Genomic DNA, 25,494 nt, shown 5'->3' with positions numbered 1-25,494 from the left:
TAACACAAGTTCACTGCAGAAATTTCACAGCCCATAGCATATAGGGTAATGTCCCTTCAAGAGCCAATGAAGAAACAACCTACTTCAAACCAATGACAGGTTAATGACACTGTTGTCCCACGTAAGGGGAGGTGAAAAGAATAAAGCCTACATTTAGTTGAGGTCTACCCTTGTAGGAGTTAGTGCTTGAGCAAGTCGGCTTAGCCGAGAGCTTATGTCCAGCTGTCAGCTCAAAAAGTTGCTAGAGCACATTGCTAGGCAATGATGACGCCAGTGTTGGTGGGCAAAAGAAGTGCTCTATGGTTTTCTGCACTACTAAGACAGTCATCTTTACGGCAGTGGTAGCTAATGGCCCAAGCTCTTGGGAGAACGGTCACCTTGCCTGGACTAAATGCTCTCAGGAAGTCCTCACAAACACTTTTTATAGTCTACAAGTCCCTTGGCCACAAACACCTTCATATATTTTTTATTGGTAAACCCCAGGGGGGCCCTCAGCAACTGAGCTCCTGAATGTTTATCAACGACAACAGATGAGATGAAACACCCTGACCCAGTCTACTTCATCAAAACTTTACTTCTAAAATCAACTGCATTTTCTTTTGGTCTTTGTCATCAACACATGGATTTGAAATTATATCAAACCAATACACACCATGTTATAACAAATGAAAAGCTTACCCATTACGTTCCTACACTAGTGCAGATGACCAATGCCACGGCAGTTATAACATCAGATGTTCCTAAAGGGTCACAGCACAAGTCATCTTTCCTGGAATCCTGAGGCATCAGAGAGAAAAGAAAAACAGAGAGCTTTTACTCCCGTTATCAGTGAAAGGCTGGTGTGAATAACACATAAGTGTGGAGACTTCTTGTCACAATCAGAGCCAATATCAGAAACAGGCTGGCATATTTTGCCCCAGTGGAAGCCTGAAACAAATACCTTTCCATTCACATTCTAGACCATGGTTCTCATTCTAACCCTGCCAACGTTTGCAAGAGAGGCCCCTAGAAGATGCAGCTTGAGCCCTACAAACAAGCTTGGCCTATGTCAACAGCCAAGTGGAAGTCTGGAAAGTTTGGTTCATACCCTAACTCGCACTGTACCAGCAACACCTCAATTTCCTGGTGTTACTGGGTGCATTCTGGAAGTTATCCGTGATTACCGTAGAATAAATTAATGGCCTTTTATTTTCCCATCCCCTCTGCTTCTGTCTTATCCTCTTTTATCTTCACCTTTATACTCAGTGCCATGGTGATGGCATTTAATTAGCCTCCCCAATTCCAATCCTGCCTGGTTTCATCTACTCTTACTCTTTTTTTTTTTAAGATTTTATTTATTTATTTGACAGAGATCACAAGTAGGCAGAGAGGCAGGCAGAGAGAGAGAGAGGAGGAAGCAGGCTCCCTGTGGAGCAGAGAGCCCGATGCGGGGCTTGATCCCAGGACCCTGGGATCATGACCCGAGCCGAAGGCAGAGGCTTTAACCCACTGAGCCACCCAGGCGCCCCTACTCTTACTCTTATTAGAGTGATCCTTCTGCAATGCAAATCTCTTGCCGCTATTTCCTCCTTAAAATCCTGCAAGACGCTGTAATATCTTCTCCTTCCCTCTCCATCCCTTTTCCCACTCCCAATATCTCCACTTTATCTTTTGCCACCTTCTATCATCAGCCTTCTAAAACCCACAAATAGAGAATTACTTCTACTTCCATTGAGCTATAGTCTCTGGCCCCGGGCTTCTGTACAGCTCCTGCCTCTGCCTGGAAGACAAACCAATTACAACAGAATCTCTCCAAAGAGCCCAAGTAAGGGAATTTTTTTAAAGTTTCCTAGGTGATTGTGATGTATAGCCCAGGTCGAAAAAACACAGTAATTTAAACCCTTTGTTCCAGAGACAAGAAAACAAATTCAGGGAAATTATCAGATCCGTCCAATATCACATGTCACAAGGCCTTATTGTTGTCAAAATGCCTTGTTTCAAAATTTCACTTTGAATTTCACTCTGTAAGAACCATGGACACTTTTCAAATTTGATATTTTTCATATTGTTTTGAAATGTTAACCAAACTGGGGACATGATGGAAAAACACTATCATTGTGTTTCAGTTCTCCAGATAGGATCCTCCAGTCAGCGATTTCAAAAGGGTCCTTTTCATCTAGGATACCAATATGGGACTTTTAAACTCTGCTTATTCAAAGTTCCTTTGTGAAAACCTACTTTTAGAAAGGCGGAACCCAAAAATAATTTAATGAATAGAAACAGCGATGTTATTTCAAATGTGTTCCTTGAAGCAAGATACAATTTTTCTACATACCTTTTAAGATAAGGTTTTGTTGGGACGCCTGGGTGGCTCAGTTGGTTAAGCGGCTGCCTTCGGCTCAGGTCATGATCCCAGCATCCTGGGATCGAGTCCCATATCAGGCTCCTTGCTCGGCAGGGAACCTGCTTCTCCCTCTGTCTCTGCCTGCCTCTCTGCCTACTTGTGATCTCTCTCTCTCTCTCTCTCTCTCTGACAAATAAATAAATAAAATCTTAAAAAAAAAAAAAAAAGATAAGGTTTTGTTAAGACATTCTGGAGAAACATTTACAGCTCAATTTAACTAAATTATGGGCTTATTTCTGGTCTTTTCCCTTACTTTTTTTTAAAATTAATGTAAAATGTATTATTTGTTTCAGGGGTACAGGTCTGTGAATCATCAGTCTTACACAATTCACAGCACTCCCCATAGCACATACCCTCCCCAATGTCCATCACCCAGCCACCCCAAAGTTACTTTTAATTGGACAAACTTTTAATTGAAGTTTCCTCTTTGTGCTCCCCATCATGTCCCACAGTCCTTGGAGAGTAGGTTCTTAATGCTTTAGCCACAGTACTGATCATCTCTTGTGCTGACATTTTATAAAATCTACTGTTCCAGGATTCTGGGATATGTGGGTTACTCACCTGTAAACTCTAGATAGTGCTAAGGGCAGCTTTCTGTCTGTCCTGGGCACAAAAAAGCTAAAACACCAGCCAGTGGCCAGATCTGTAACTGAGGAATACCAAGTCTGAGCTTCAAGCCTCTCCTTTGACAACAGAGTTATCAGACTGAAGTTATAATCAAAGCTCCAAGCCAGAGCACTTTAATTAGATGACCTGTATCATACAAAGATAAAACAGATAAGCAATACATCAGATATAAAGAGCTTCATTAACTGGTTTAGGTGTTCAATTTACAAAAACGTTATGATTTTTTTCTTCTTCTTTGGAATCATAGTTTTGAGAATATAAATCTAACCAAGCTTGCAAAACTGAGAAAATTTTCACGTTAAATATATGTAGTGATTGTTTATCATGGCTTGGTTCTGTATGAGCAGATATATGTATTTTGCTGCCCTCTACTGGGGATTAAAGAATGATTTTTTTCAGTTCCACCTCAATTAAAAATTTCCTCATGATGAAAATTAAATAATTACCTGGTGAAGTTCTAAGAACTAGGGAAAAAAGAGCTAATAAAAATAGAGTTAATAAAATACAGATAAAACACCCCAAAACTATAACCCCCAGGGTTTGTTGGGGTTTCCCCTCAATTGTTCCCACTTTACATTTTTGACCAAGATGACCAAAATCTGGTGGACAGCTTTTACTGAGAATTATTTTTACCCTTCAGACTGAGAGTTTCATTCTGAATTGCAATGAGGCAGATTAATCAGTTTTAACTGTCTGAAATACACAGATACAAAATCTTTTGACTAGCTAAAATTTCATCAAAAGATTGCTAACCTCACATTGTTTGTATGGTTCTGGTAAATTAGCAGACTTTATTCCATGAAGTAATTTTTCATTTCATCTCTTTTAATCCTCAAAATACTCATTCTTACTATTAGATAAGTACTATTAATATTCCCCATTTAACATATGAAGAAATCTTGGCATGAAGAACTAGATAAATTTTCTGAAGACTCACTGGAAAACAAAAGTGGGGGTTTGAACACGGGCAAACCCACTACAGAAGCCATGCTCCTGTAACGACAATAGAAGGGCTTTGCCTGTAACACGGTGCTGACACACCATTACAATGCAGAACGTCCCTGCAGGACAAACTCATTCACCTACTCTTTTGTGAAAGTCAGTGTAAAATAGTTAATCTCAAATTTGTCCAAGGGATAAATATATTAGGACAAAACATATACCATGATATATTACAGAAATATTTCACCTTGCAATATTAAAAGTAGGGATACTAAAAGTAACATGGTTTATTTTTCACAAGTTTTACTCTCAGAATTCTCCATGTTTTTCTAACTCCCCCAGCCTTTGCTTGTTTTCATTATCTTGACATGACTTGGTTATGCTAATGCCTCCTAGCCTTTCAAATCTCAGTTTCTAATCTTTGCTTGCTTTAGGGAAGTTTTCCCTACCCTCACATCTTTCCTATGAGCTTGGGCAGCAAATAACAAAATACTATTTTGTTATGGCAGCATAAGACTGGCAGGCTTAAACAACAGAAAGTGATTTTCTCACAATTCTGGAGACTGGAAGTCCGAGATCAAGGTGGGCCTCCTTCCTGGCTTGTTGACGGTCATCCTATCTCTGTGTGCTCACAGGACCCTTCCTGTATGCATGCAGAGAGATTTCCCTCTTCCTCTTCTTATAAGGCCATCGGTCCTATAGGATTAGTACCCTACCCTTATGACCTCATTTAACCTGCATTGCCACCCATAAACCCTGTTTCCAAATATGGTCACAGGGGAGTTAGGGTTTCTACATATGAATTTAGGAGATATACAATGTAGTCCATAGCGTTTTCTCCTTTCTTAGAATGACTGTGTTGGAATTACCTGTTTACTTACCTGCACCTCATTACACAAGAGCAACCTCAGGCCAAAAAGTACCACTATATTACCATTGTATCCTTGGCACCCTACCTGCCACTTAATGGCCACATAGTGGTTGAATGAATGGTGATATTTACTACCCTGTTCCACTCCTTTACCACTGTCTTAACAGATATTGCCATAATTAGCTGGGGGTTAGGCTTAAGCTGATACCCAGGGCTTTGCTGGAGACAGAACAACAAAACCAGCCTTAGGCTATGGCTGGAATATAAAAGTCAAAAAACCAAACCATTACAAACAAACAAAAGAAAAAAAATGTGTTGGCAAGAATGTGGAGAAAAGGTACCCCTGTATACTGTTGGTGGGAATGTATACTGGTGCAGCCATTGTACAAAATAGTATGGAGATTCCTCAAAAAATTAAAAATAGAATACTGTATGATCCAATGATTTCACTATTGGATATTCACCCAAGGAAAACAAAAACACTAATTCAAAAAGACATATGCACCCCTATGTTTACTGTAGCATTATTTACAATGACAAAATTATGGAAGCAGCCCAAACATCCGCTGACAAATGAAGGGATCAAGAAGTTGTGGTATACGTATATACAATGGAATATTACCCAGCCATGTAAAAGAAAAGAATGAAAACTTGTCATCTGCAACAACATGGATGGGCCTAGAGCATATTATGCTAAGTGAACAGACAGAGAACAGACAGAGAACAACAAATACCATATGATTTCACTTACGTGTGGCATCTAAAAAACAAACAGAAAGCAGAAACATACCCATAATTAGAGAGAACAAGCTGATAGTTGCGAGAGGGGAGATGGATGGGAGGATGGGAAGAATGGGTGAAGGAGAGTAGGAGATACAGGCTTCCAGTTATGGAATGAGTAAGTCATGCCAATTAAAGGCTCAGCATAGGGAATATAGCCAATGGTACTGTAATAGCATTGTAGGGTGACCAATGGGAGCCCCCCCCTTGTGGTGAGCACAGCATAATGTATCGACCTGCTGAATCATGATGTTGTACACCTGAAACTAATGGAACACTGGGTGTCAACTCTACTTCAACAACAAAAGCAAAACAACACAAAACAAGCCTTGCACTAACTCTGCTATGGAACGTTATGAACATCAGTCTCCCCTGAGGTCCTCACCAGAGTGGTAGAATGACATGTCAGTTAAGCTAAACACTGATCAACAGCCATTCCTGGGCCAGGAAGCAGGTTCTGCCCCTCTTTATGTGAGTAGCACAGCAACTGAATTTCTAAGTTCTTATTTCAGATGAACAAGTTCGTAAAGAATAAAGTAAATAACTCAATAAAGTGAATCTATTGAATAAATGACCATGGGACATGATACTATACTCAACTCTCAGTTAAAATTATGTATAAAAAAGAAACCACTGCAAGCAGGCTTGTACAAAACTTTATTGTACTTTGAATAACAAGCATGTAACAAAATATAGAGCATGATTAGGATGAAATATCTCAAATATGTTCCTTACAAAAGCAGTAAGTACAGTACACAAAGACTGTCCATAATATTTTAAAGTCTGCTAAAAATATCAAGACATACTAGGAGCTGTGGGGTTACCTTCCCTTTCAACTAGAGCATTTATTCCCATTAGCTTTGCTACAAATGAAAGTTAACATATAGGAACATACACATAAAATAAGTGAAATGGAAAATGAAGGCATACAACAGACGTTCCAATTACTAAGCAAATGTGAAGAATGAAGTCTTTTTAGAATTCCAAAAACTGCATTTCCTTGGAACATACTGACCAGGTACAATGAAACTTTTTTCTGACGTGTTTTTAACATGTTTTTAACAACAATTTTGACCATGACCAATGTAATCAATACTCTTTCTTAGCATAATTCAAGGATTTGCAAATGTACTTAAGAAACACATTCGCCTCATTCAGAGGTGATATTCAAAACCCTGAATGTCCACCAGTCAGTCCACTGTCCCTCCCCAGTAAGCACAGACACTGGAGTAAATGACTGGTGTGGCAACGTGGTCTGTCCTAGCTGAGTATCAGCCCAATGTTCTTTCCAGCAACACCGGACACGTGTTTTGGCTAATGGACAAGCATGTACTAGGAAATATGAAACATGAAATTCACACAGACATGAAATTGAACTCAATTACTCTGCTGCATGGAAGCTGAATGTGAAATATTTCACAGTGACTGAAATTGACTGGCTAACAGGCAATGGTGGTTTTTTAATATTCGACTTTGATTAAAATAAATGGACTTACAAGAAACCCTTGAGATTTAGTTAATGCTACTAATCTAAAGGCTCTGAATTACTGCAGAGCCTTTAAAATCAGTATATGTGACCTTTTATATAGTTTTCCTTAAGAAAAAAAAAAATAAAAACACCGAGGTACTTTAGTTTCTTTCAAGGGATTACTGTTGTTATCTTCCTGAGATGCAAAAGACCATAAGAGAAAAGCACCATGCCTAGGTTGCTGAATGAGGCATCAGACACTAATAGTTTGGTCCTTTTCTAAATGGGTCTCTTCCGACAATTACACTAAAACATAGTGATGGATCGCAGATGCCCGGGGGTCCTGGTTGGCCTTGGATTCCGGGTTTTCCATTATCTCCATCTTTGCCTGGGAGACCTGGGTCTCCTCGAGGACCTTCTTTGCTTATTCCAGGAGGGCCCTCTGGACCTAAGGTGGGACATGAGCAATATATGAACAGAAGAGTTTGGTTTTTGATGATGACAGAGCTGATTCTGTAAGAAACTTAAACCGAAAAAAAAAAAAAAAAATTTGTTTTACATATTTGCACATCTGTGAAAAGAGGAGGGACTCTTTTGCTAATCCTGTATACCTTCCATGTGGAAAAGAACTATCCAAAAATAATCAGCAATTTTTATAAAACTGAGCTAAGCTATATTAATACAGCAGTCATGCTGCTGATTGAGACACAGAGCTAACATTCTAACATTTCAATTGGTGGGTTGCCCAAACCCATTTCTTCCTTCCAGCGTATCTTCTGCCAATATTATTATAAATTAGCAAGTGAATAGATCAGTAAGCTAAAACTTTACTGATGTCACTTTTGTGCCATATTTGCAGTGAAATGACTATTTCCATTAGACACATTTCTAAGTTTCCGCATTTAAATACATTGTCATTACCATGCAAAAACTGTGATCAACAGACACACAAAGGTGTTATACCTCTCATTTGTGAACCACTGCAGAATTAGTTCAATGAGCATGCTCAAAGGAAGGAGAGTTAACTTAGGGTTTTGGCCTTCTAAGAAGTTGATGACTCCGGGTGCCTGGGTGGCTCAGTTGTTAAGCGGCTTCCTTGGGCTCAGGTCATGATCCCAGGGTCCCTGCTCTGCGGAGAGTCTGCTTCTCCCTTGGCCCCCTGAACCCCATGTGCTCATGTGCGCTCTCTCTCTCTCTCTCTCTCTCTCTCTAAGTAACTAAATAAAATCTTTTAAAAATATATATATATAATAAAATAAAAAATAAAATAAAAAGTTGATGACTCAAAAGAACAAAATAATTCAGCTTTTGAAATGGAGCAGGGGGTCTGAGGTACTTTCTATGAGTAATTATTCCTACTGCTACTACTAAGAAACATTTATTTAATGCTAACTACAACTGTGGATATACTTCCAAGTATTTTACACAAAGACTGTTGAATCCTTTGACCCACCCAAAAGCTTCTTGAGGTAATAACATCTAGAATGATAACAGGGGCCACCTGGGTGGCTCAGTCAGTTGAACGTCTGACTTTGGCTCAGGTCATGATTTCAGGCTTCTGCGATCGAGCCCTGCATCAGGCTCCTTGCTCACTGGGGAGTCTGCTCTCTCAACCTCTCTCTATCTCTCTCTCTCAAATAAATAAAGTCTTTGAAAATAATAGTACACATTTAATTGAAAACATGATTGTTATGCACTATCCCAAACACACTACACGTATTAACTCAGATCATTTTCCAATGTCATGATGCACGTACCATCTCACCACCATTTCATAAATAAGGAAATGGAGGCCTCACAAAGTTAAATCACACAGTAGCAGAGAGTGACTTAAAGAGTCCACTGTTTCAGTTACTTTGCTTCCTTGAGAATCATAAAGATGGAACAGTGATATACACCAGATAAACATGGGTGACTAAGACCAGTCAAAAACTACTCTATGGACTCGTCTTCTAAGGATTGCCAAATGAAAAACAAGAGAAAATCCCAAGTGAGTCGTGAATATGACAGAGGAAGAAAAGTCTAGGAATTAGAGCTCAATGTGTGAATGTGATTCATTCAAAAAAAGTAAACAAATGTCTTGATTTTCAATTTTTTGACATAGGTTGGTGATGATTATCTTAAAGCCAAATGTGCAGGTACACTTATGAGCATATAGCAAGTCTTACCTGGGGGACCAGGAGGACCTTGATCTCCGGGGTACCCAAACCCTTGGTTCCCCTTTGCCCCATTTCTTCCTGGTAGACCTGCAGAGTGTCAAAGATGGGAACACGCTTACTTTTCCTATAAAATCATTTCCTCCTAGATTATTTCTTTCAAAGTTGTTAATACACACATAGAAAGAAAAATCTTTTAAAATAGCTTGCCATTTATTATTTCTCATGGGAAACAATTTTTGAAGGAAAAATTTCTAAAATTATCACTGATGTAGAAAGATGTAACAAGGATTAAATATTAAAAAGGAAAATGGGGGGCGCCTGGGTGGCTCAGTGGGTTAAAGCCTCTGCCTTCGGCTCAGGTCATGGTCCCAGGGTCCTGGGATCGAGCCCCACATCGGGCTCTCTGCTCAGCAGGGAACCTGCCTCCTCCTCTCTCTCTCTGCCTGCCTCTCTGCCTACTTGTGATCTCTATCTGTCAAATAAATAAATAAAATCTTTAAAAAAAAATAAATAAAAAATAAAAAAATAAAAAAAATAAAAAGGAAAATGGTTTGGGATTATTAGCCCTTTCTGTTAATCACAGTTGTTTATTTATCACTGTGATTGAACATCTAAATTGTTCATATAATAGTAAATAAAAAGGAAAGTATTATCAAATGACATTTCATATAAACATTCAAAGAGAAGTAAGTTGTGGGCCATTAGTAAATTTGGTTGCAAAACATAATTTTTCCTATAAGAGAAAAAAACCTTTCCAATAAGGTAACAGAAGTTACTGATGTCAAAACAAAGGAAATATGTCTGTGACTACTTAAAGACCTTCTTATTAATAACTCAGTCCAAATCTCTAAGTACAATGTCAAAGTTTTCTAATCTGTCTTTCCACAAGCTTCAGACTTCAACTTTGCTTTAGTTTAGAGTATTGCTTTAAGATAATAGAAAACGTGCTTTTTAACTAGTTGACAAATTATTTAAAGACTTAGGTATACAAGAGCTTTTTGTCATCCTAAAAACAAAGATGAACCCATGCCTATTAAATCAATTTAGAGGATGAACACAAAACATACCCTTTTTTATCGTTTGTTTATGCGCATAAAGTGAAGTACCTTTTAATCCTCTGGCACCTGGACGTCCAGGAGCACCCACTAACCCAGGAACGCCATCTCTTCCTGGCAAACCAGGAAATCCTCGAGGACCTTCTGGGCCTATGGGACCAGGCGGTCCAGGAATGCCAGGGGAACCGTGTTGAGACTGGCAATGATCACAACTTTGAATTCTTCCACTCTGAAGTAAGACTGGTAGCTGAGCTTAAAAACAAAGAAGTCCCACCCCTTATATTTAAATGGCAAATGAGTATTAGTAACATCTTACTCATTTTTTATAACATACAGATGCCAATCTATTGACCAATAATTTTGCTTCTAGGGATTTAACTCTGTAGATACTCATTGGTCTGTGTCATCATTTTATTGTAGCAATTGCTTAAAATGGGAAGGAAAAGTGAAAGCAAACCCCAAAAAAGAAACTGGTAAATTACAGACATCTGTATTTATGAATTAAGTTTTCAGAGTTATGTCAGAAAAGAAAATTTAATTCGTGGTGAAATAATGATAAACTGCTTTATTAAAAAGATTACAAAAGAGTACATATAACTTTCATCTTCATAAACATACTCACCTAGACAAAAACAGGGATTTATAAATGTCCTTTATTTTCTTATCTTACTTATGTCTTTCATAATTTCTACCAAGAATCTGTATCACTTTAGTAATTTTAAAGTTATTAAAATCTGTTTGAGACTTACCTCTTAATACATCGGTGCAAACTTGTCGAATATACTGTTCTGAAAATTCTCTCCCCTGTATCAAATTATTAGGGGTTATAACATGTACACACCAAGTAAAAAGCAAAGAAAACACAAGAACTAAGGAAGAAGCAGAATACGTACGGGCTTCCCATCCAGTCCTGGAGGTCCCTGAGGACCTGCTTCCCCACGCTGCCCCTGGGGACCCACAGGCCCCATTAGGCCGTCCTCCCCAGACTCTCCTTTTGGTCCCATGGCACCTCTGACACCAGGCTCTCCCTTTTCACCTCTCTAAAATCAGAAGAAATCCTTAAAAGTTCTATTTAAATATTTCGGAAGGCAAAATTGCATCAAAGACTTCCTTACAGATATGCATATGACTATATACATACATGTATATATAATGTACATTATACAAGGAAACTTCATGTCATATTCAAGGCCTACTCATCCATCCATCCACCCATCCACCCAACTCCACAAATATCCTCTCTTCACTAAGCGTATTGTATAGGTAATACGTCTAGTGCCAGGGAAACAGCAAACATGACACAGTCCTATTCCCAAAGAGTTTACATTCTAGAGAGACAAATACAGAAACACCGTGTTCTTTGTTGAAATACAGGCAGAAAAAAAAATTAGCTCTTAATCTAGAAGGAGAACCATTAACATTCACAAATATGTAACATTTCATAATTAATTCAATGAGTCCGCATATTACGAAAATCACTATTTAAGAACTGAAGAACATGAAAGGCATTTTCTGTTTGTGATGCCCATAGCTAGATTTATACAGCACTGAAAACTCAAGCAATAAGGACTGAAAAGAGAGCATACGACATACCTCTCCTTTTGCACCCTCATGGCCTTGAATTCCCTTTGAAAATTAATAGGAGAAAAAACTATAATAACTGTGCAAGGTATAACTACTAGAAATGTGGCATGCATCTTTTGCTACATATTTAATTAGACTTTAGGTTTTTTTTTCAAAGATTTATTTATTTATTTGATAGAGAAGGAGAGAGAGAGAGCATACAAGTAGGCAGTGAGGAAGGCAGAGAGAGAGAGGGGGAAGCAGGCTCCCCACCAAGCAGAGAGCCCAATGTGGGACTCAATCCCAGGATCCTTAGATCATGACCTGAGCTGAAGGCAGACGCTTAACCCACTGAGCCACCCAGGCAATACCAAACGTCAGTTTTTAATTTGAAAAGTACTGACAGAATCAGTGAAAGAATTATTCTTGATACCTTTTTTTGCCATTTCAAAGGAGACTAATGACAATGCAATATGTTAACTAGATAATAGAAAAATGTGAATTTATGTAACTGTGTCATTCTTAGATAGGAGTATTTTTACATGCAGTTCAAATATGTAGGTTAGAAAGGGATTCCAGTTGAATTCTATTTAAATTCTATTCTGAATTTTATTTTTTTTTAATATTTTATTTATTTATTTGACAGAGAGAGATCACAAGTAGACAGAGAGGCAGGCAGAGAGAGAGAGAGAGGGAAGCAGGCTCCCTGCTGAGCAGAGAGCCTGATGCGAGACTCGATCCCAGAACCCTGAGATCATGACCTGAGCCGAAGGCAGAGGCTTAACCCACTGAGTCACCCAGGCGCCCCTCTATTCTGAATTTTAAATACACTACTATTTTAATGGAAATTAAGCTCAAATCAGGTAAGATATATTTAGTCTTTTATTGGGGTGATTAAATACTCTATTTTCCCAAGTTTATGTCTTTAAAATTAAATTTCAATTGAATGCTACTTACAAAAGATGAGTTAAAGCAATGATGCCATTCAAAGTGATTAACAGAGAAGAAAATACTCATCTGTCCTATGCCTAAACCACTCACAGGTGGTAATTCAGAGATTAGAAAAGCAGTGTGAGGTATAAATGGTATTTTTCCCAAGTGATACGCACACTGGGGAGCCCACACAGGGAATTCACTCACCATTAAAATCATTGAGTGCCTCTGGATGGCTATATTAAATTATTTCCCACTCATCTCTCATGTATTCATTGCAATGACAAATTACAGGTGATAAGAACTTTCAGGAAAGGCATTAAAATTTCCCAGTTTTGAAATTCCTCATACACTCACCCAGTACCAGTTCAGGTTTCAGGGTAAAGCTTGTACGCACACAGGCAGGATTTCATGATTCAACTTTATAATTAGCAACTGGTATTCCGAAATTCAACACAAAATTTAGTGCAAAACACTTCACACTATGAATTTTGAGTTTGAATATTTATTTGGCATCATCTCTAGGTTTCTTGGACATGGATACCCAGATTAGACAAAAGGGAAGATAAGTTAGGTAAAATTCGTATATAGCACAGAGAAAAGACGATTCTCAGATTAAAATGAGAGCATAAAAACACTAAATTTTCATACAAAAATATATTAGCGAGTAAAATACTGTAAGACTATTTTTTAAATATTAAGGTTTCTGAAGAAAGGCAGGGGTGTTCCCTACCAGACATAAGCCTACAACTAGAGCTCATATAAGAGGAAAGACAGAGGAGTTAAGTTCTCAGGACTAGAACTGAATTAGAGCTGAAACTGAAAACAGCTGTCATCTGAGAATCCACCAGGATGATTTCATGAGCGAAACACAACACGAAGGCCAAGAAATCACACACTTGCAGCCCTTGGTAGGATGACAGGTAAACTAGGACTGTTTATTTAAAGAGCTTGGGACAACTATTCAGCTGCTGAAAAGCAATAGTTGCTTTGACCCCCAGGTGCTCCCTAAGGGCTCAGAGTTCCTGGTGGTGAGAAATGCAGCATCTGACAAATTTAGGGCAGAGGCTTTCTAGGGAACTCAAACCCTGCCTGGGGAGCTGATCGTTATTTTCCTTGAGAAGTGTGGGGGGAAAAAAAACACGTTAAGGCACTGTGTAAGCCAGTGACTTGGCAAGGTTGTGAGCTCAGACTCCACAGGAAATAGCCTTCTTTTCAGACAGTTATTGTAAGAATTTGGGGGTAAGGCCGGGGTTGCAGAGGTTGAATGGATGAAGAGGTGAAGGTCCTCCTATGAGAACAGCTGTTTATATATTTGTGTGATTAACTTAGGGAAATCAAGGGGGTCGGTCTGTGCTGCCAGTGAGAAGAATGGGGACGGGCTGGCTGTGTCATCAAGAGTATTGGAGTCAAGCGGAGGAGCACTAAAATTAAGACACAATTTACTGAACATACTTGTATGCAGGCAAACTCGAGCCATTTCTCATTTTAGTTACTTTTGCTCTTCATGTTAGCTTCTAAATTCTCAACTCTTCCTAATACCAGCACTGACCTTCCACCCTCTATTATAAACAATCTTTTGACCATATGCTTTCAGACCTCACCCCCATGGTCTCACAGATCTCTCCAGGTGAGGGACAGAGACCCCTGTCCTCAAAGACATCACTCACAGTTTTATCCCCCTCTCTCCAGAACCAGTATAATTACTGAATCTCTCTTGAATGTCATGTTTGAAAGAGGTCTACCCCACCAAGGGACTCCCTGTACAGTCTGCCCTTCCAAGGGTGGACCGAGTTGGATCTGAGCTTAATTATTGGCAAAGAAGCAGCACACAAGCTACATTAGGTACAAATCACTTGCATGCCTCTTTTGGTCCAGTTCAGCTCTGACTGAACTTGCAGGCCATATGGCAATCTCACTGGAACACTACTTAATGAGGAGAGTTTAGTCAGGGAAGAAGCAAAACAATTTTATTATGAATCTATTCCATAACACAGTCCTCAAGATAGCATTTAATGAATCTCTAGTGTAGTAAATTCTATCTCTGAACACATAAGAGGGAAACAAGTACATTTCTCCACACCTAATAGGCTTCACCTACCCATGTTTAGAAAAAAAAAACAAAAAGAAACAAAAAAAACCCAAGACTGATCAGTAGATAAGGAGATACTCCACTGTATGGCTGCCTTTGGCCAATAACTATTCTAAGATATAGGTGGAGTTGCCTACCTTCAGCCATTCATTTGGCCAGAAAAAAAGCATGGGAAAGGAAGTTTCACGGTGTAGAAAAATGAAAACATAAGGCAAAAGATTAAAGCAAACCATTATCAGAAAAATGAAAACGTAAGGCAAAAGATTAAAACAACCCATTATCACCACCACCACCTGACGTTTTCTTCCTCAGGTGCTTAGAATGCGTGCTGTATCTGCCCTTCTTCCCTCTCTTTTCCATGTGCAGGTAACCCCCTCCCAACACCATCCAGTTACGTGATTCATTACTTCATTGACCATCAGAGAAAACAAAAATACCTGTTGCCCTGGGATCCCCTGTCTTCCATTTTCTCCCTTTTGGCCCTTTAAAATTTAATAAAAATTACCGATTAGCTTGCACACATATAATACCACCACATATAAGACACAAGTGATGTATGAACCTATGGTGAAGAAGAAATGTCACCAAAGCAATGATGCAAATATAGAAATGATGTAAGAAAGAAGTTAGTCTCTCAGAGGAAGAAAAAAGAGTCAACCCTCACATTAACAACATGAAAATAATTTAAAAATCCAATGGCTGTGGACATTTGATTAATTTCAGTGACATAACCATGTTCAGGGCTAGCTATACACATGCAAAGACAAGAAGACATCTTTAAAGGAATTTTTAAAAATTAAAAATACACTACAAAAGTGGAATATTACTCATACATTTTGAAAAATGGAATCTTGCCATTTGTGACAGACAACATGGATGGAACTCGAGGGCATGACACTAAGTGAAATAAATCAGAGAAAGACAAATATTGTATGATTTCACTTATACGTGGAGTCTAACAAAATCAAACAAACAAACCAAACAAAAAAACTTAAGATCGTAGATAGAATAATGGTTTCCAGAAACCATAGAGGGGGGTAAAATAGGTGAAGGGGGTCAAAAGATATAAACTTCCTGTTATAAAATAAAGAGGTCCAGGGGATGGGTGTGTAGAAATGGTTACTACAGTGGTAGTATGGTAATACTGTATATTTGAAGTTGCTAAGAGAGTGATTCTTAAAAGTTCTCCTCAAAAGAAAAAAATTTCTAATTATGTATGGTGATAGATGGTAACTAGACTTATTGTGGTGATTGTTTCACAGTGTATACAAATTCTGAAGAAATTATGCATAACAAATTTGTACACCTACAATATAGTTGACTCTTGAACAACACAGACGTTGAGGGCACCAAACTCCCTCAAAGTCCAAAATCAATATATAACTTTTGACTCCCCCCAGATTTAACTACTAATAGATCATGGTTGACTAGGAGCCTTACTTACAATATAAACTATCAATTAACCCATATTTTGTATGTTACATGTAATATATTCTATATTCTCATAAATAATCTAGAGAAAAGTAAATGTTAAGAAAGTCATAAAGAAGCAAAATACATTTATGATACTGTACCATATTTATTGAAAAAAAAACTGCATATAAGTGGAACTGGGGAGTTCAAGCTGACATTGTATAAGGGTCAACCATATACTGTTATATGCCAGTTATACTTCAACAAAAGAAGTAGCATAAAAACATTTTTCATGAAGACATTTAAGTCAGGAAAAATAAGAAGAGAGGAAAAATAGTAAAGACATAAACACATTTGTCCATTTAATAAATATTTTTGGATGTCCATCATATATAATGCATGGTCCTAGCCCCTAAAGCCCTACTTCATCCCTATGTTGGACAAGATAATTAGCAATTTATAGGAAAACCAATACCTAGATAATATAATCAATGATCTAGTGACTTAAATTTTGAATCACTTTTGCATCGTGACTTATTCATTAATTTACTTAAGTGAACTCCCAACATTTATTGAATGACACCTATTTGCTATCCCATAGAGACACTGAAACAAAGATATGGTTACCTTCAAGTTGCTTACTGTGTGGTGGGAAAGATAAGCCATTAAATCAAGAATGATGAAAATGCATACTGAAACATCTGGGCTGGATACCACCAAAACAGGAAAGTGTATCTGAGAGAAAGGGGTCCTACAGGGTGGGGAAAATAACTCTACCATAAATAACCAAAAAGAGTTAGTCAAACAAGGAAGGATTTTCCAGGACAGACTTTATCTTGAAACATGTGGGACACCACGGAAGAATTCCTGAGTGGGTCTGTAGCTTCCTTATTGCAAGCTGGTAGGAGCATGGGAGGAAGAGAGGAGAGTGCACTCAAGGGGAACAGGGAGGAGGACACTGCAGTAATTTGAGACCCATGACAAGAGATGATCAGGACACTGTGAATAGGAAGAAGGGCCCAAGTTCCAGACAGACTTAGAAGCAAAACTGCAGGTGACGAGAGAAGAGAATGAGTTTTAAGATAACTTTCTAGACTTTTTCCTTGGGTTATTACATAGTGCTAACAATTACTATGACAAAGAACAGAGTAGGAGATGGTTTATGGGGAAAGGTGACAAGTTCTGTTTTGGACACACTGACGTGCACATGAGACATCCAGACTCGGTACGAAGAAGGAAATTGGAATATGTGGGTCTAGAGCTCATAGATACTTCCTTAAAATTCACCTCACTCCTCATTTCAAAATTAACTTAAAGAATCATAATAATGCTTGAATATCTCAAGTAAAACAAATGGAATCAACAGTAGAAAAGCAATTTTTGAGACTCTAACCTTAATAGATTCTAATTCCACTCTTACTTCAATTTGTAATTTCCTTTTATACCTCCAGAAATTCTAGAGCTCTTCACCTTTGTTTCTAAGACTCCCAAATGAAACGTCCTTCTAAATCATTAGATGTCCTCAGCCTGATTTCATTTTTTGGTATAATTCTCCTTCCATCGGTTAGTTTGAACATGTCTTATAATTGGTGTTAATGGTTTCTTATCAAATTTATTTTTGTCATAAGCCATTTCAAATCATTTCTGGAAACATACATACTTTCCATAAATATACAAAGATATTAGAAGTATGTAGTAAAATCTGTATCTGTCTTGTTGAACCATTTGGTTCCCAAGTTTTCTACAACACTGGAGTGGAGAAGAATCTTAAAATGAGATTTGACATTGACCAAACAGTTTAGAAGACAAGAAGAGAGCTGGGACTTAACAATTAGAGACTGATGGCAAAACTGGAAGGAGCTGGAAAAGCCACGTAAGAACTAAAAAGAGCAAAGCCCTGATTTTATTGCCAAGCAAAAATAAAAAAGCCAGCAACATACCTGAATGCCTCTTTCACCTTGATTTCCTTTGTCCCCCTGCAAAAAGGCAGTTAAATATCTATCATAATCCAGGATTTCCTGTATCCTTTCAAATAAACATTTTTCCACAAGAAAAAAAAAATATTTGGTCTCATACAAATTCCACAAGTGCTATATAAGCAGAAGCTGAGTCCAAAACAGTATTTTGGGAAGAGAGTAAAATCATATTATGTCAAAATGATGTTCTAAATGAACTCTGTCTTGTGCTTTTACATTTGAGAGGAAAATTGACTACAATTTCTATTTTACCAGGAATAAGACAACTTTTCTTTATCAATCACCATCTGACGGTAAACAAACATGAGAAAACTCATTTTGACAACTGTAGTTTTATGAAATCAAAGTGAAAATCTTCCATTGAGCCAGTAATAGCCATGCATTTATAGGATACAGTGAAGTAGAACATAATGTTAAAATGGTATTTTAGAAAACATATGCTTCAAAAATGAATTTTGGGGGGAAAATCCATATTCCAGGATAAAAACGTTCCTAGGATTTTTCAGCTAGAAGAGACATTCCTGACCAACTCCTTCAATGCTCTGGTTCTTACAAGGACATGAATATGAATATGAATGACTATAATGAATCTGCAAATCAAGGAAGATAAGCACTTGCCCTGAGATGAACTTGGACACTGTTTCCAAATTTCTTTTCTACCTTACCATGCTCTCTAAACACAGAGAGTTTTGTGTTTACAGCAAACAATATATAGGTGATCTTTAAAAGGGCAACTTTTGGGGCACCTAGGTGGCTCAGTGGGTTTAAAGCCTCTGCCTTTGGCTCAGGTCATGATCCCAGGGTCCTGGGATCAAGCCCCACATCCGGCTGTCTGCTCAGCAGGGAGCCTGCTACCTCCTCTCTCTCTGCCTGCTTCTTTGCCTACTTGCGATCTCTGTCAAATAAATAAATAAAATCTTAAAAAGGGGGGGGCAACTTTTGCACAAGAAATTTCTCCAATTCCAAACATATATTCACAGGTTTACTTCATGTGCACTATGTTTCTAATACTTCATTGCTGCTATGAGGGTCATTCCTGTCTCCACAAGTGTTACCAGCTACTCAGTGGAACAAAAGGTCAAGGATCATACCGGTTCTAATAACCTAGGGAACAAGTATATAATACATGAGAAACAGAAAAATGAAATGGTAGAAAAACTAAAACAGCAAGGGATGTGAAGATGAAGACATATCTTCTATCTATCTATCTATCTTCTATCTATCCTTTCCAGAATAAAAGCCAGTGTATTTACTTTTAGCCTGAAATGTGTGTATTTGCAGTGGCATTGGCTTCTTTGATGAACAAGCAGTCAGTTGTGACTTAGGATCCCACCCAAAATAATATTTATATAGATACAGCTTCAGGGTTCCTTTACTTGAGGAGAAAGAGAGAGAGAATATGAATCTTAAGTGTTGCTCTCTTCTCTCACCAAAACATTTTCTATCAGTATACCTGATTTGTATTTTAAACTCAAATTCATTTTAAATGAAATTCTATGTAATATCATCTTTCATAAATAGGAACTTCATGGTCAAATTTTTACCTTTTTTAGACTTTTGCCCCAGTTTTGATAAGTTATATTCACATTTTGGTAAGAGTGCCTGACATGGAAGACTCTTCCTATAAAATTCCTGTGGAATTTAATCCACTCATGTGGACTGACTACAAAACAATCTGAATTTATAGGATATTACTTGAGGCTGTTTACATTTTCTGAGCTGCATGCTTCATCCAAGACCTTCATCTAGGAGATCACACCCATGTAGGGACCACAGCTATGGACATGGGGTAGATCAGATCATATATAAGCCAAATATAAAAGTCAGCTTATCCTTAAAAATATAATCAGTCCTACTATAATGCTTTCACAAAAGGAAGACTTACGTGCTAAAAGATGATTAAAAGTCAATTATGCCTCCTAAAAAATGCATACCTTTTTTCCTTGAATTCCAGGTAAACCCAGGTATCCTGGTTCTCCTGGGGGACCTACTGCTCCTTGTTCTCCCTAGGTAACATAGAAATTACATAAGATTGCAGACTTATTGCTTATGAAAAACACCACTGTTTTCCTCTACATATATCTCCAATTTATAATCCATGGTTTCAAAATTAGTTGACATTAAGAATTATTACTTCAGATACAAAAGAATGAAAAATTTACCAGAGTCCTGATAAAACTTCTTATATTTTTCCTATCTTTGGTAGTTAAACTATTCTGATAGCATATGTTTTAAAATTTTATAAATATTTATCATTTTTATTTTATTTTATAGCTTCAACAATAAAGTAGATAGTAAGGTAGTGACAATAATAAACATAGGTATCTTTTGTTTTCTTTACTAACTTTCCCTTCCTCCTTGAAACTGCTTATTCTTATATTGCTACCTTAAAGAACTTACTTTATTGTTAAAAACTGATGAGTAAATAGAACTAAAATCACTGACAATCTCCTTACTCACTGTTTTTACTTTGTTACAGATTTTCTCTCTACCTCTCATAAGCACACAATAAACAATTCAGTTACTAAGATTTACTCAGTATGCATGCATCATTTTAGAATGTCTTTTACCACAAAATCTATTAGTACTATGATGTTCTTCACATGCTGTTGTTTTTAAAACGTAATTTTAAATTATAGAATAGTACTTAACTGTATTGATTTACCATATTTGTTTTAATAAAATGCCAATTGTTAGACATTCATTTTCATAGTTTTTACTTTTATCAACAATATTGGGGTGAACATCTTTGTAGCCAAATAGTATACACATTTATGGTTTTTTTTTTTCTTTATACAAATGGAATACTGTTGTCTTAAAAGTAAATTCTTGAGCTATTTCCAGTACAGGTAATATTCTATGACTTAATTCCTCTGCTCTCCATCATCCCATAGAGATTATTCCCTTAATGAAATAAAGATTTCTTAAAAGTCTTACATAAGGAAATTTCTGAAAGTTACAGTGATATGGGATGGAATCCTGAACTTGCTTCATGTTTTTTGGTTTAAGTTTTACCTTTAGTCCCAGACTCTACCACATTAACTAAAGCCTACTCTCTTTTGTAGAAATAGTTTTGTCCTCTTTACTTACTACGCGCATTCCTGAGCTATGGAATATTACTGCAGATTGTTAAAGGCTTGAAGAGAATTGAAAATCCTATTGAAATAAACATCATCCATTTGGTTTGGAGGGAAAAAATACAAAGGGCTGTGAGAGCCCACGCTAAAGTCCCATCAATCGGCAAACAGAGGAAGAGCACTACTTGTGGGAGCCACACACACTTTCCCTCAGTTACAGAAGACAGCGATATTCTCCGGACCAAAGAGGAGGTTCATGTTAGCATGTGGCTTCTACCATTTCCAGAAAATCAAGCCAGAGGATATTTTATATCTGTTACCCAAACTATGATAAAGTATCCAAAAACCAAATGAAACCTTGCATTAGGCATTTTCTTACGTGTTTGTTATATCTATTTTATAGATCATCCTTCATTTCATGTAACTTCTCTTAAGGGATGCAAAACAGTAATCTTAACAAACAACGAAGGAGACTTATAATTCTTTGAATATATTTCCAAATGCCTCAAATGATAATTACCTTTAGTCCAGAAGCCCCAGGCATCCCTTGTAGTCCAGGTTCACCTTTATTTCCCTGTCAATGCATCAATCCATTAAATTTTTTAAAAACACAGTCACAATATATCTGATATAGACACTTAAGGGAATAAACTTAAAATAATTTTTACATTTTCAACTGTCCAACTGTATCAAACATAGACTCTGTATGTTAAGCCTACTTATTCAGAAAGAATGAATCCTCATATTCATAAAGCTTTCTGAAAGCATGTTTTAAAGCTAGCAGCTACAAGTAAGGGACGAGACTTGAAACCTCAGAAACAAGTGCTAATTGGCTGGGTCTCCATACTCTATAGGCTAGAGCCATGTATGATAACAACATCCCATATACCGAGAATCTTCATCTTTGCCCTGTTTCATTTTCTCAGGATGACTCAGTTTCAGCATGCAAGGAAAGAAAATTACCTTCAAATGTACAGTGGCTTTAAAAAATATATATATGAATCAGAAAATGTTTACTTTGTGCTCTTTTTCAGAATTTGAGTGCTGTCCTTTCTAACAAAAGCTTGGAGGGCAAAACCAACTTGACAGGGCAAAGAATATAAAAGTATAAAAGGGGTCAGGCATATAGCGAGAGAGCACGTCTGCTGGCTAATAAGGAGTGACTGTCAAAGACAGTGCTGGTTTTCAGAACTAGAGGGTATTATGCTAAGTGAAATAAGTCAATCAGACAAAGACAATTATCATATGATCTCACCGATATGTAGAATTTGAGAAATAAGACAAGAGGATCATAGGGGAAGGGAGGAGAAAATGAGACAAGACCTAACCAGAGGGGGAGACAAACCATAAGAGACTCTTAATCTCAGGAAAAAGAGGGTTGCTGGAGGGGAGGTGTGTGAGAGGGATGGGGTTGCTGGGAGATGGACATTGGGGAGGATATGTGCTATGGGGAGTGTGGTGAATTGTGTAAGACTGATGAATCACAGACCTATACCCCTGAAACAAATAATACATTATATGTTAATAAAATAAATAAAAATAAAATTAAAAAGACAGTGCTGGTTTTCAAATATACCTTGATACCTAAAATCCCAATCTAGTCAGTATCAGACAAAAGCAAGGGCTGAACTGGGTGTACTAATAAGTAAAGGTAACCAACTTCATTTTCAGCTTTTGAAAAGTTTTCTAGGTTACTCATGTTGAGAAACATATGAACACAATACTTGGACATAATTAAAGCATTCAGCACATAACAACATTATTAAGCCATAGAACAATGGTTCTTTAAAATTTTTAATTTTGTGGGGTGCCTGGGTGGTTCAGTGGGTTAAAGCCTCTGCCTTCGGCTCAGGCCATGATCCCAGGGTCCTGGGATGGAGCCCCACATAGGGCTCAGCAGGGAGCCTGCTTCCTCCTCTCCTCTCTCTCTCTCTGCCTGCCTCTCCGCCTACTTGTGATATCTCTCTCTGTCAAATAAATAAATAAAATCTTTAAAAAATAATAATAATAAATAAATAAATTTTTTAATTCTGTAAGTGACTAAGTGGAAATTCACAAAGGTGACAAAACTTGCTGCAAGTTACTTGATTATGTTAACACATCCTAATGTCATTTAGATAATAATTTTTAAAACTGCAATCTAGTATGGTTTAATGGCTTAAAAAAAAAAAAGGGTATCATAAACCAAGTTAGAAGTTTTCTGAAGATCCACCACAGAGTTTCAGCCTCACCCTTGCCCTATTTAATACAGCTTTTTTTTGTCCCACCCTAAAATTCATACTAATTGATATTGAAAGCATAGTTCACAAACTTATCACAGTTGACAAAACAGGCAGAGAGGGCACCTGGGTGGCTCAGTGGGTTAAGCCTCTGCCTTTGGCTCAGGTCATGATCTCAGGGTCCTGGGATCGAGTCCCACATCGGGCTCTCCGCTCGGCAGGGAGCCTGCTTCCTCCTCTCTCTCTCTCTCTACCTGCCTCTCTGCCTACTTGTGATGTCTCTCTGCCAAATAAATAAATAAAATCTTTAAAAGAAAGAAAAAAAAAAAAACAGGCAGAGAGAAATTAACATAGAGCTAGGTAAACCAAGGCTCACGGGCTAAATGCAGCCCAGTGCAGAGTCTTGTAAATCAAGTTTTGCCAGAACACAGGCACATCCCACACAGTCCATGGCTGCTTTTGCAATATAACAGCAGAGCTGAGGAGCTGCAACAGAAGCTACATGGCCCTCTAAGACTGAAATATTTACTATCTGGCCATGTGTAGAACACCTGAACTAATATACTACATGAGAAAATAGTTGAAGTGTCTCACTGAAAAGATTACATTCAAGAGGTATAATTTCAACACTCTGAATCAACTTTTAACAAAACAATTGCACAAGTACAGGATAAGAGAAAACAAACTTTACAGTAATTCATGTAAAAATAAACTGATCCTGGAAACAGCCACCTGCTTTCCCAACTCTAACAATAGAAACTACTCTACTGGTGGATGCCATAAGGGATTGTTCTAAAACCTTTTATGGAAATTCCAGCAGATTTAATGACCCCCCAGCTCAGTGTGAGCTAAGGATGTGAAGCAGCTGGTAAAAACAAGGTGAGGAAATCTTAGGCTGAATTCTTAAGAATTAGAACATCCAGAACACCGTGGGGGGAGTCCACTGTACCCCAGTTCCTTAGGAGTATATGACTACTCTGTATCTTCTCAGAAAATGACTTTGAGGGGCACCTGCGTGGCTCAGTTGGTTAAGCGTCTGCCTTCAGCTCAGGTCATGATCCCAGGGTCCTGGGATCTAGCCCCGAATCAGGGGCTGCTCTGATTGATCCCTGCTCAATTGAGAACCTACTCTGCCCCTCACTCCAGCTCATGTTCTCTCTCATTCTATCTCAAATAAATGAATCGAAAGAAAGAAAGAAAGAAAGAAAGAAAGAAAGAAAGAAAGAAAGAAAGAAAGGAAGGAAGGAAGGAAGGAAGGAAGGAAGGAAGGAAATGAGAAATTATGCAGAATCTCTACTTGGTAAAGGTTTTATACCAATTCAGTACACACTTACTACTGTAGGACACACAATACTCCAACAATTCACAAGGGTTCACCACTGATGGAAGGGCAGTAGCTACTTTTCCCTGAACACTGGGCTCCCATGATGTTTTATCCTATTTCTTTCTCTAAATAGTTTTGAAATTGAAAGTAGAATAGATTAAGTCATCTCCTCATCCACTAATTTTGTATGCCAGAGTCTATTCCCATGGGACAATGTCTAGTTAAAGGTTTAATTCTTTCAAACAGGAATTGCATCATTTCCTTTTGGAAGGTTGTCCTACATTCTACTCATTAAATAGTTGAGAATAGTCTGAGTCTAGCCAGAACGTACTTGATTTGACCCTCTAATAAACCAAGAAAAAAAAAAAAACACAATAGTTTTCTTAGCACAGGATTCCATCACCTAGAATATGGTCAAACCATGGTATTCGGAGTTTCAGTTCTATCTTGAGAATAACCTAACCTGACATTCTAAACATATTTGTCAGGCTTGTCTGACATTTCTTAAAAATGAAAGTAAAGATAAAGTACTATCTTACCCACAGTCCTGAAGGAGAAAACACCTACTAAAACTCACGACAAGGCATTTTACAATAAAAATTCCATATACAT

General features: G+C 37.7%; 1 protein-coding gene across 2 annotated transcripts in view; it reads right to left on the bottom strand.

The window, feature by feature from the left end:
* Positions 1 to 7,253: 7,253 nt before the first annotated feature.
* LOC111152311 (collagen type XXI alpha 1 chain) overlaps positions 7,254 to 25,494 on the bottom strand; it is a 121,948-nt gene continuing 103,707 nt past the window's right edge. For both annotated transcript variants that reach the window (XM_022510789.1, XM_022510791.1), the window contains 10 exons: positions 21,860 to 21,913; positions 20,197 to 20,268; positions 18,227 to 18,262; positions 15,311 to 15,355; positions 11,879 to 11,911; positions 11,179 to 11,325; positions 11,035 to 11,089; positions 10,337 to 10,537; positions 9,240 to 9,317; positions 7,254 to 7,519 (listed from right to left, as the gene is read on the bottom strand). In XM_022510789.1, coding sequence (XP_022366497.1) covers positions 7,332 to 7,519; positions 9,240 to 9,317; positions 10,337 to 10,537; positions 11,035 to 11,089; positions 11,179 to 11,325; positions 11,879 to 11,911; positions 15,311 to 15,355; positions 18,227 to 18,262; positions 20,197 to 20,268; positions 21,860 to 21,913 — 909 coding nt within the window. In that variant the 3' untranslated portion in view covers positions 7,254 to 7,331. The remainder of the gene's footprint in view (positions 7,520 to 9,239; positions 9,318 to 10,336; positions 10,538 to 11,034; positions 11,090 to 11,178; positions 11,326 to 11,878; positions 11,912 to 15,310; positions 15,356 to 18,226; positions 18,263 to 20,196; positions 20,269 to 21,859; positions 21,914 to 25,494) is intronic.

The sequence above is a fragment of the Enhydra lutris genome, unplaced genomic scaffold (genome assembly GCF_002288905.1).
Source record: "Enhydra lutris kenyoni isolate GAN:26980312 unplaced genomic scaffold, ASM228890v2 scaffoldscaffold28, whole genome shotgun sequence".
NCBI lineage: Eukaryota > Metazoa > Chordata > Mammalia > Carnivora > Mustelidae > Enhydra > Enhydra lutris.
The sequence above is the reverse complement of the archived record's forward strand: the minus strand, read 5'-3'. Positions and strand labels throughout refer to the sequence as shown.